Source organism: Camellia sinensis, chromosome 11 (genome assembly GCF_055761805.1).
Source record: "Camellia sinensis isolate YWXY chromosome 11, ASM5576180v1, whole genome shotgun sequence".
Classification (NCBI taxonomy): Eukaryota; Viridiplantae; Streptophyta; class Magnoliopsida; order Ericales; family Theaceae; genus Camellia; species Camellia sinensis.
In genome coordinates, this window is record NC_138971.1 from 159878384 (window position 1) to 159890421 (window position 12038).

The window sequence follows — 12038 nt, forward strand, 5'->3', positions numbered from 1 at the left end:
AAACACTATCTTGTTTTGATGACATGTCTTGAAAGTCCTTAGTTGCAGGGGACTATAATGCAACTGCACTCTTGTCTTGAAAGTCCTTAGTTGCAGGGGACTATAATGCAACTGCACTCTTGTCTTGAAAGTCCTTAGTTGCAGGGGACTATAATGCAACTGCACTCTTGTCTTGATATGTCATCACCCCATGTATTATGTAGATGTTATTTAACATCCCAAGCAAGATTTGAAAGACCAAGATTTGATCGATGAACTTGATTCATCCCATGTTTTGAACAAGCTATGATATATGTATTATGTATTGTTTTGACAAGGACCTTGGAAATCATTCATTTAACCCCTTTATTACTTATACCATTCACTGAGTATCCAAGCTCACCCTCCCTATGTATATATGTAGGTAATAAGCAAGAGGTCGGCTTCGCCAAGATGTGTGTTTTGTATGCTTGTTTGGTCGGCTGTAAGGATGTCGGCAATCCTGAAGATCATGTTCCATGTTTTGTATTTCATGTGTTATATTTATGTCGGCTTGAGAAGCCCTTTGCCAAGATGTAACATGTACTTTTGTAATCAAATTATAAGTTATGTAAAGATGTATGCCATTCCATTTGACTATGCACTGCTCTTATGGACCACTTGTATTTTAGATTATTGCTTCCGCACTTGTGAGCCCCGTATATTGTACTCTGATTGTGTGTGAATTTTGTATGTTGGCCTTCGGTAATTACGGATTACTGACCATCACGGCACCAAACTACTAGGGGCAGTTTGGGGGCGCGACATCTAGTCTCATGTTACCAAATTTAGATTTTATATGAATTTTTGTTGCACAGATTTTTTAGTTAAGATTAGTAAATATTGTATTTTTTCAAAGATTTGTACATCTTTTAATGTATGTGTATTTTATTTATCAAATACGTTAATATCAAATATTACATTGTACATAGTTACTCATTTTATTTATATATATATTATTAGAAAAAATAATATGAAATTCATATTATAATTTAAAAAGAAATTGCGCACGCATCCCGTATCTCATGTGCCCGGCTGCTAGTTTGATCTTAGAAATTGTTTGAAATGACTTAAATAAGTACATTTTTATTCTTTTTATAAAAGGATGTACAAAAAAATAAAAAATTGATGTGATAAAAAAAATATAAAAAGATAAAAAGATACATTATTCTTCCGTTGCCAAACTTGCCCTAGATGTGTAGACTTGGCCGGTAACGTAATCTAAAACTACTCCAAGCTCAGGTACTCCCGCCACCTATGGTGGGTGGGTGGCTCCGCACCACTCTAGAGAGAGAGAAACTGAGAGAGAGCGAGAGGCATGAGAAATGAGCTTCCTGAGAAGAGTGAACTCAAGAATCCCTCAAATTTTGGGATTTACAAGAAGGTCCTTCAAATCACTCAAATTGGTCGGCGACTCCATCGACCTCTCTGACGCCCCCGCTCTCATCCATGGCATTCACGTCTTCCATTGCCCTGTACTCTATCTCCATTTTTACATTCTTTCAATTCTTCAAATAAATCTTCATTCTCTCTCTCCTTCATTTTGGTGTCTCTGCATCTAAATTAGGTCAAATCTATAACAATTGTATTCATTTTTTTGATCTGTGTTATTAGGATGAGCTCGGCATTGTCGCAAAGTTATCGGAATGCATTGCTTCGAGAGGTGGGAACATACTGAGTGCCGACATCTTTGTTCCCCAAAACAAGCAAGTCTTCTATTCCAGAAGGTCTTTCTTTTTTCCATACCTTCAATTATATTTCTGAATTTGATTGATTGTATATTCAAATCAAGATATTCGAGTGAAATTTTGGTTAAAAGTTTGGTATGATATAGAGCACTTCAATCTTTAAATCTTTTTTTGTTTTTATTTAATCGGATATCTTTACAATAATTCACAGCTTTTATCCCCAAAAAACCTATTTTGACAATTTTTATGAAAGAAAACCAAACCACTTTCAATTCTTACTCTGTTTTAAAGTTTTATGAGATTTTGGTAAAAATATGGCTGTTGGAAATTTGGTGATTTAATGAAAAATTTGGCTCTCTTCCTTGATTTGATACAAATTTGATGAAATGATTGGAGCTCACTTTTAGCACTTTTGTCATCAAATTCACATGAAGGAATTGGTGAAGGATTGGAGATGCTCTAATTCATATTTTTGCTAGAAAACAAAAAGAATTAGAATGCCTACTACATGTTATTTGATTGTGTGTCCTAACATATGCCGTAGTTGTACTTATTCTAGCGAGCTCTACACATTTGGGTGGGAAAGTGACCAAAAAAAAGAAGCAGAAAAGAAGATACAAATCTCAAATTTGAGAATTGGATCTTTAATCATATTAGTCTTTGTTTCTTGTATTAGTTTTTCAAGAAGAAGTAGAAGGTGTAGTTTGAAATGATTGTGCATAAGGGAAATATTGTATCCATTTGTCATTGAAGTATATGAGGAAATGCTAGAGGCCCAAATTTTGTAACTGGAAGTCCTCACAAGATTGTGCTTTGTGTTGAAGTCTGTACAGTTTTGTATCAATTCTTAGCTTTTGGAAACAAAATGGATAGGGATTATAAATTTGAATTGTGGGTTTTGAAAATATTAGGCTTTCTAGCAAAAGCATTCTTGGCATCTAATTCCAGTTTTGCTAGAGAAAAAATAAGTAAGAATTTGAAGAATGAATTATGGCCCCTTCCTTCAAATGATTAGACTAAAGGAGAATTTAAATAGTGAGGTAGTTTCTTTCTTCAAATGCCAGATTCTCCAACACAAGAGTGATATCTTTCATTGGATATAAAGAAATAAGCCAAAATCCACATGCTGCTTGCTTAAGCAAGGATCATTTAGTTTACAAATGTCTAGATAGTTAAGAGCAAGGTTTTGAACAGCGGTTGTGGTCGCCGTAACGGTTGTGATGACGTGGTAGCGGTTGCGGTGTGTAAAGGCGGTTGCGGTGTGTAAAGGCCGTAGCACAACGGTTGCGGTAACTGGAACCATGATTTTTTTTATTTTTTCGCACAATATGAAGAAAACTTACCGATAGGCATATTTTTTTTTTCTTTTCAAAATCACATTTATTAGGATTTAAACTAAATTTTGATCAATTTTTGTTAATTTTTAAGTATGATCTAATATATTTCGTATTTTCAAATCATTATAAAATGAGCTTTTTACATTTTATTTCAATACTTAATGATTTTAAAAATAATTGATTTTAAATGTCTACAAATTATTTTTTACCAATACTTGAACTAACTGAATAAAAAATATTCACCATTATTAAATTAAAAGATTATAAAATAAAAATTGTGCCATAAATTTTTTAAAAAAAATTATAAAGAAAAAAAATTCATATAAGATTTTTTTTTTTTGGGTTTGGATCACTTGTATTTGTTTCTTTTTTGTGGCATAAATTTTTTTAAAAAAATTATGAAGGAAAAAAATTCATAAAAGATTTTTTCTTTGGACTTGGATCTCTTGTATTTGTTCCTTTTTTGTAAGCTTTTGAATTTTTTTTTTTTTGGAAAAAATAAGTTATTCAAAATATTGTAAAAGGGTGTGATGGTGTCTAACAGACCGTTACGGTCGTTACGTAACACCGAAATGGCCGTTACACGTGAATTTCGGTCACACTGCTATAGCGGCTGTAACAAGTGGTGATAACCACCACAACCGTTATGCAACGGTTGCGGTCGCTTTTTAAAACATTGCCAATAACTGAAAGAGGTATTGACTTGCAGACTGCTGCTAATAATTTTCACATTCTGCAGCAGATGTGACGGTGCATTTTACTCTGCAGTGTAGTGATTAGCTTGAAGTGACAAAAATCTGATAATATGATGCCACAAAATCTAACTATGCTGTATTCTGCTGCAACTTGACAGTGAATTTGTCTTTGATCCTGCTACATGGCCACGGGTGCAAATGGAAGAGGACTTCCTGAAGCTGTCAAAGATGTTCAATGCAATGAAGTCTGTTGTCCGAGTGCCCGCTCTTGAACCCAAATACAAGATTGCAGTTCTTGCTTCGAAGCAGGTGTGTTTTAATCTTTAAAGACGTTACTTTGCTCTGTATAAAGTGATAGAGAGCAATACTAGAACTTGAAACTAAAGCATGCAAAACCATAAGCTGTAATGCTTTTTACATTTTCAGTTGCTGAAGCTGTCTTAATGTTGGTGCAGGATCATTGTCTGGCCGATTTGTTGCATGGATGGCAGGATGGAAGACTTCCGGTGGATATAACTTGCATAATAAGGTAAAGATTGAAGAATGCTACCTCTTATCACTGAATTTTTGGATTCAAATGTGTTGCCTAACAACATTTAATGCATCTACTTGCCAGCAATCATGATAGAGGACCAAACACCCATGTAATTCGATTTCTTGAAAGGCATGGGATCCCCTATCATTATTTGCACACAACTAAAGGGAATAAGAGAGAGGCAGAGATCTTGGATTTGGTACAAGATACTGATTTTATAGTACTTGCTAGATACATGCAGGTAAACCACATGTTGAGATATTCCGTTCCTACAAATATCTAATATCTTTTCATTATCAAGTAAGATGAATTCTGTGTATTTTTTCTCCCCAACCCACACACACCCCCCCCCCCCCCCCGGTTAAAATTTCAGAACTCTGATAGTAGAAAATGAGATTCTCCCTGCTTTTTCTTTCAGCCTATTTATCAATGGATGATCAAAACATTCATAGCATACTGCTTGATGCTTTACCACTTTTGATTCAACTTGCACACATATAATGATATAATTAGATCAACCATTGCATTTTGAGATTGATAACACCAATTTTTATTCATGCAGGTATTATCTGGAAATTTTTTAAATAGTTATGGAAAGGATATAATTAACATTCACCATGGCCTTTTGCCATCATTCAAGGGCGGAAATCCTTCTAAACAGGTTCCATTTTGATACTCTGATGGATTATGTGGTGTCCCCGCCTTCAATTTCTCCCTGGTTCTTTATGTATGTTTAATTTTTTTTTTAATCATATTTTCAGGCCTTTGATGCTGGAGTGAAATTAATTGGTGCAACAAGTCACTTTGTAACTGAAGAACTTGATGCAGGGGCTATTATCGAACAAATGGTGATTATTCTCTTATTTACCATTGCAATTAATGTCACCTCCATTTAACCTTCAATTATTTTGTTAACCTAGAAATTCTAGATTTGGAATGCTAACAAGGTCTTGAGAAGATGCTTGAGTTAGGGTTAGAATATGTGTAAGTGGCATCTGTTGCATACTTGGAGGTTTAGGGAACCCAGTGGGACTGGCTTGGATGCCGCCAAATTGTTTGCAAAAGTGATTAAAAGGCTTCTATTCTATTGGAGATCTTCTTTATCAGTCTTCATTTTTTCCTCTGCTTTCTTGATCATTTATCATTTATCTTTTCAAGTAGGATCATTCTGGGTGGGATGGTTCCAATTGTCCAAGACATAAGCCTGACACTCAATCTCTTGGTCCATCCTCTTAAAATTAAGCCTAACTTCAATACTTCCATCACCCATTATATTGCTTCTCTATAATCACCCAGTGCAGCTCAACTTTAGCACCAAAAGTAGCAATTTGAAATGCTATATAGAGCTTGGTCCGATGAAATACAGAGCCACTAATGAAAAAAATGTGATGTATGAGCCATACTATGACAGTCATAATACTTCATAAATCTCTTTCTGTAGTTGTAAGAGTTTTAAAATCTGGATTGTTTGTAATTCCCCTAGTAAATTTCTTATAAAATTCAACAAAATTGCTGCATAAGTGAGTTCCAAGATACAAATTTGAAATTAAGGTGAGTTTTGATCATACATTGAATTCTTCTGGCACCTCTGCTGAAATTTGTTTTTGATCACTTCATCTGCTTGCATGCAGGACCATTTGCTATTTTCAGCACTTTCTCTTTAGGCATAGAAAATGTTGTTTTTCTTGGTTAATTTTACCTTTTAAATCATGCATAATAACAGAAATTGTTATCATGTTGGGTCTCACACTTTCTTAATAAAGTTCGTTATTGTCCCCATCCAGGTTGAGAGTGTTTCGCACAGAGATAATTTACAGAGTTTCATACAGAAATCAGAGAACCTTGAGAAACAGTGCCTCACGAAGGCAATAAAATCTTACTGTGAATTGCGGGTGCTGCCTTACGAGGAAAACAAGACTGTCGTATTCTGAGGAGCAGTCAAGGAGAAAAGGCACACAACCTGTATGTACATATGATTTATTATTTTAAATTGTTTAAATACCAAATTTTCCATGCTGAGCCATTATAGAATTTTGATTGGCCTTATTAGCATTATGAAATTCAGGAATTTAACAATGACATTGCTAGTCCTGAACCAAATATGAGTTTCAAAAAAGATATGCTCTGATGATCATGAATTCTTCCATTTTCTTGATTTGATCCTTCTGGAAGTTTCTTGATGCTGTGTGAACTCAACTTAAAAATTAATAAAGTTTAGTTTGTAATTTTTGTTTTTTTTATCTAATATATGGATTTATTGAATGAGCTTGAGATTGTAATATAATTTTAGGATTAGGTTTATGATAAAATTTTTAGTTTGATGTTGAGCCGGCCTGAGTTTGGGCATAACAATTTTTACTTTTTCAAGCTAGCCCGACCCAGCCCGGTTGATGCCTTCTCCTATTCTAGATAAAAAAAAAAAATAACAAAAAAGTGGTCAACACAAAACTGAGAAATAATCTACTTCTGTTTTTATTAACATTAGTGTAAAGTACAAGCACACCTCAACACCAAAAGAAAGACACCACAAACATTTGACAATCGACACACACAGCACAGCACAAGAAGATAGTCCCCATTTTTCGGAGAAGTTATCTGGTGTTTCCAAAACACCACGTCGCTTTATGCCCAACACTTGAATGCTTGTAATTAAACAGGCACATGATCACGCTGGTGTTCCCGATCCACGTGATAATTTCTGCATTTTTTCGGCTATTTAAGCATAATCTTCAGAGGCTGGGAGTGCACCATATGACCCAATAAAGATATCACCATAGATCAAGCCAGCCAAGCCTCCACCAATAAGTGGGCCGACCCAGTAGATCCAAATCTCAGAGAAGTCTCCGCTGACCACAGCTGGCCCAGATGAGCGAGCTGGGTTCATTGAGCCACCGCTGAATGGACCAGCAGCTAAGATGTTGGCACCAACGATGAACCCAATTGCGATGGGTGCGACTATGCCGACGGAGCCCTTCTTGGGGTCTGCGGCGGTGGCATAGACAGTATAAACTAGGGCAAAGGTTATGACTATCTCCATCACCACTCCTTCGAAGGCATTCATCCCGGATGAGACTGCATGGGTTGGGATTGCCTGTGAAATGCCACACACAATTGTTACGTGGGAAAATTGGATTTAAAGATAATTTCACTGGTATAATGTTATGTATCTTTTAATTAATTAAGTAGTGGTAGAAGTCTTCGATACTAGGTTAGGTAATTATCTTATTTTTTATTTCATCATTGGTTGAGTCTGTAACTGTTGTATATATAAAATAACTGGTAATGAAGGAAAGCACAACTAGTTCTATTGCCTAATTGGAAGTCTATTATTTTTGTTTTACAAAAAAGTATAGGGAATTCACCATTAATTTTTTTAATATGGTGTGATATTAACTGTGTGTGAATTTATGAAGAGAAGAAAAAATTAGTGAAATCAATTTCGGCCCCTTTTTTTTTTTTTTTTTTTTTTTTGGTAGTTTTCTTTTATTTCTCATTAAATAAGGGGTGTAGGAGGGAGCAATCAACGTGTGGCAACTCTCTTTGCTTATGACTATAGGAGTCTCTACTAGCTGAAAGTTGGACATGAGGGCTTTAAACAAGTCTAATGACAAAGATGTGCAACAACACATCTTCATGGGTATCCATGGAGTAGGATCTCTGTTACCATCCCTAAATGTAGGGAATCTGTAAGCACTTTCTCAAAATTGACTTAAACCATAACTTACCCGAGTCTCATTATAGATATAATGACCAAAAATTAATGATTTAAAATTAATAACCGGGAGTCTTGTCCCCGAGTCTCAACGTAGACTCTCAAACCTTTGTCCTTTCAATCATCTAATTATATAGGAGTAAGTTTTAAAGTATTGTTTCACACCGCTCATGTTATGATACTTGTTTAACAAAATATTAATGATTTAAAATTAATAACTAGGAATCTTGTCCTGAGTTTCAACGCAAACTCTCAAACATTTGCCCTTTTAATCATCTAATTATATAGGAGTAAGTCTTGGAGTATTGTTTTACAGCATTCATGTTATGATACTTGTTTATTTTAACAATTTTCTTAAGAGAGATAGAGATACCATGCCGTCGGTAACGAATTTGAGGAGGAGGCAAGCCACGATGGAGCCAAGAACTTGGGCAATCCAATAGAAGATGCCAGTTAGGATGGTGATGTTGCCTCCGATGGCCAATCCGAAGGTGACAGCTGGATTCAAATGGCCACCTGAGATGTTGGCTGCCATGGACACTCCAACAAAGAGTGCAAATGCATGGGCTACGGCCACTGCTACTAGCCCTGCTGGGTCCAATGCTGCTCCTGATGTCAGCTTACCTGCCACATCATCATATTATATATAACTATTTATTTATATATATCTTTTGACAAATGAAATTCAATTTAAGACCTATTGTTAAGCCAAAAATTATAGTTTGCCATTTTTTTGGGGGGAGGAAAATATCATTTCAGTGAAATACGGAAAATATTTACAAATTAATGAAAAACTTTGTTACAATAAAATCGATATTTATTTTTGAAGTTGTCACTGATTTGCTATTCCCCCTCCTCTTTTTTTTCTTTTTCTTTTTTTCTTTTTTTTTGGTTGGATTGAGGGGTTAAAACTGTATAAAATGCTAGTAATAACTGAGAGGTAGCGTAAAAAGAAATGATATCCAATAATAATTGAAAAAAGTATTATTATTTAGTAAAAAAGTATTCCTATTTGTACCCGTGTTTCACATAAGATTCGAAAAAAGATAGTAAAATTTATTTAGTGAAATATTATTATTATTTTTAATTAAAAAAAAATCATGACAAATATTTGCACTGACTGTAAGCAATTGCAGATCCAACACCAGCAAAAACAAAGAGAAGGGTTGCAATGAACTCAGATAGATAAGACTTGAGTGACCCAACACTGAATGAGTCACCAATGCTACCAAAAGCCAACTTCACCATTTTTTTTATCACTCAAAAACCCACAGAGATTGACCTAATTAAGCTCTCAAGTGAACTAATTCACTAAAAAAAATTTTACTTTTGCTACAATTTGAGTGTTTTGTGTTGTATTGATATGTATATATAGCACGACAACTTTGGCAATTGCCACAAGAAGCACCGACCATGGGACCCATGTGGCTGAGTTGGCACCGTCTGATTGGCGCCACCCCACCGGCCTTAATTTGATATATTAGGGCATTATGAGCATAGCAACAACTAAGTTAATTAATTAAGAGACATTAATAGACAAACAAACAAGGAATTTAAAAACCAGGGTGGTGGTGATTACCATGATTGAATGGAATATATTATCAATGTAAGCTCCATTGCAATCATTATTATAAATGGTTTGATGAGATATACCCCTTTTAATATAGGACATTCCAACCCTTAACAAATGATATTGATAGGGTAAAGTAAACAAATGGTTATTTTAGTTAGTTTTTTTTTTTTTTTTTTTTTTGGTTTTTGCAATTCTAATTGAATTAATTTGACTTTCAACTTTCATCATTAAAAAGTTAAATAAATATTAGCACCAAAATGATTTATTTGCCATTTCCCTTTCTCCTGTTCATATTTTCCACACCACCGCTTTCATCCGTTGCAATCGATTTTTGCCTCTAGTTTCCGTCTAATTTCTTAATAAATTTTATCAATTGAACTAAGTTGACACGATATAAAAATTAAAGAGTAAAATTAATATAATTGAAAATACATAGTTTAAATTGATACAAGAAATAAAGTACAAAAATTATTGGTATAGTTTGTCCATAATTATAATATGGTCACATTTGATTGTCAGATAAGAATGAAAATGAGAAGGATAAGTAGGGATTGTGGAGGATAGTGTATATTTTCTCATTCATGTTTGGAAGGGACCAGATTAAGGTTGACAATTATGATTGATAATTTTGTCAATAAACTTTAATCCTATTCCTCTATCTCAAGTTCATAGGATGAAGTTATTAATTATTTTAGAAAATAATTTAGCAAGTGCAAATAATCATGCAATTTTATTCTTTATTTCAAATCTATGCCTATCACAATCTATTGACCAATCAAAATTTTGTTTTGTAACTTACTATGGGTCTTTTGGGAAGTGGGCTATAATTCACTTCTCAGATTATAACTCACTTTCTTTTCTCACAAAAAACTGATTATAATCAGCTCATAATCAACTTTTAATCAAAAGGTTGATTATAACCATCTTCCTAAAATAGTCCAAATTAATCACAGAAGAGTCATAGTCTCTAACCATACTGCTTTATCATCATATTGTATAATCAAATGTGAAACAAACATATCTTTTGAATAACCAAATGTGCCCTAAGTGCCTTCATTCAATAACAATGATTCTATTACTATTAATTATTAATAATGTATGTGTAAGACTTTTATTAAGATAATACCATGGAGTGATGGTATGAGTAGATGGTAATGAGCTGTAATTAATTGAGAGTCTTTTTTTTTCTTTTTCTTTTTTGGTTAATTATTATTTTTTAGTATTGCTGAGTGCATAAATATAAATTTTGCCTTTTCCATCTAAATAAAAATTGAATAGTGACGTGGAGGTTTTATATCATATGTTATCCCCGCGCCGACATAGGTATTCTATTACTAGGACGGAATTATCAATAGTTTGCACCATTTTGGATTTATAATCCTTTTTTCCACCACTTTTTGTTTTCTAACGGGTTTTAGATCCCCATCTTTAAAATATAGGCACCGCATAATTATAAAATTCCATTAAATTTGTATGGACACAAGTACATTACAAATAAATTTTTCTTCTTCTTTATATAATCAAAAAACAACTATCTTTCTTGGATACATCGGAAAGTAGAATTAAAAAATGTTATCAAATAGATATGAAAAGTCAAACATCTTACCTTTGAGTAATGTGAAAAAATTGTTAATGTTGAACTATAGATTTACTTACACAATAATTATTTATACGGAGACTTTCTTAGTTATAGCTTAATACGACTTTTTATAATAATAGGTTTAAATGTATAATTTTGAAGTTATAATAAAGAAACGGGAAATATTTTTTTAAGATCCTGATATTGTAAAATAAAGAACATATAATATTTTCGTAGATAAGGTTTCTCAACATTTTCATATAGAAAATTTAGCTCGGAAAAATTTTGCCCGACTCATTGAAATTTCAGCCCTAATATAGAGAAATTTCAATTTTCACAAAGAAATTTTAAAATTTTTCCGGTATGATCATAGAAAAATTTCATCAAGGAATCTTACCTAATAAAACAAAATATCTTGAACCTCTCCGACTACACAAAGTTGGAGAGGGATGTTTCACTAATTTTTCTTAAATAAAATGATTATCACTCGTTAGGAAGATTATAAATTAATTTGTTTCATGAATTATTTTTATTTTTTAGAGTAATTTTTTCTATCTTGAGACAAATAATAAAATTTTAGATTTGAACAATCTTCAAAATTTTAAAATTTTAATTTTTTTTTAAAACACAATATAAACAAAATAATACAAATTTTATTGAAAATGTATAAAAAAAACTTGGCTTACTTTTGTTTCAATTTTTTTTATGAAAAAATTTCAATTCATTTATTTAAAATTTTAAAATCAACTAATCTAAATAAATTTAAAAATAAAATTATTTGACTAATTTAATTTTTTTCAATTTATCGACAACTTTCACTAAATGTCATCATTTGACTTGAAAGCTAGCAACTCAATGGGTTGTTTCCTTGCTTAAACCTATACCCGGCGAGTTCCCCGGC

The 12038-nt window shown here is 33.1% G+C and overlaps 2 protein-coding genes across 5 annotated transcripts; one reads left to right on the forward strand and one right to left on the reverse strand.

Annotated features, from left to right (window-relative positions):
* The first annotated feature begins 1193 nt into the window (after window positions 1-1193).
* Window positions 1194-8813, forward strand: LOC114270740 (formyltetrahydrofolate deformylase 1, mitochondrial). Of its 4 annotated transcripts, none has more exons than XM_082895957.1 (9): window positions 1194-1493; window positions 1633-1745; window positions 3897-4047; window positions 4194-4267; window positions 4355-4514; window positions 4836-4934; window positions 5035-5121; window positions 6058-6235; window positions 8345-8813. In XM_082895957.1, exons 1-8 carry the CDS (start codon window positions 1344-1346, stop codon window positions 6202-6204), a joined length of 981 nt encoding a protein of 326 aa, XP_082752083.1. In that variant the 5' UTR covers window positions 1194-1343; the 3' UTR covers window positions 6205-6235; window positions 8345-8813. The 4 variants fall into 4 exon arrangements, with proteins under 4 accessions (XP_082752083.1, XP_082752084.1, XP_028068120.2 ...); XM_082895958.1 differs by lacking the exon at window positions 8345-8813 and adding an exon at window positions 6995-7138; XM_028212319.2 differs by lacking the exon at window positions 8345-8813 and having other exon boundaries at window positions 6058-6419.
* LOC114270749 (putative aquaporin TIP-type RB7-18C) lies at window positions 6723-9330 on the reverse strand. Its single transcript, XM_082895959.1, has 3 exons — window positions 9107-9330; window positions 8359-8609; window positions 6723-7364 (listed from the first exon to the last, which is right to left on the reverse strand). Exons 1-3 carry the CDS (start codon window positions 9231-9233, stop codon window positions 6990-6992), a joined length of 753 nt encoding a protein of 250 aa, XP_082752085.1. The 5' UTR covers window positions 9234-9330; the 3' UTR covers window positions 6723-6989.
* Window positions 9331-12038: the final 2708 nt, after the last annotated feature.

Bases quoted from the DNA above. Each gene is read 5' to 3' on its own strand.
- LOC114270740 (XM_082895957.1), top strand. From the start codon at position 1,344: ATGAGCTTCCTGAGAAGAGTGAACTCAAGAATCCCTCAAATTTTGGGA. The intron at 1,746-3,896 runs GTCTTTCTTTTT...GCAACTTGACAG, and splicing joins CAAGTCTTCTATTCCAGAAG to TGAATTTGTCTTTGATCCTG. The intron at 4,515-4,835 runs GTAAACCACATG...TTATTCATGCAG, and splicing joins TACTTGCTAGATACATGCAG to GTATTATCTGGAAATTTTTT.
- LOC114270749 (XM_082895959.1), bottom strand. From the start codon at position 9,233: ATGGTGAAGTTGGCTTTTGGTAGCATTGGTGACTCATTCAGTGTTGGG. The intron at 8,610-9,106 runs GTCAGTGCAAAT...ATGATGTGGCAG, and splicing joins TGGATCTGCAATTGCTTACA to GTAAGCTGACATCAGGAGCA. The intron at 7,365-8,358 runs GTATCTCTATCT...GGCATTTCACAG, and splicing joins AATTCGTTACCGACGGCATG to GCAATCCCAACCCATGCAGT.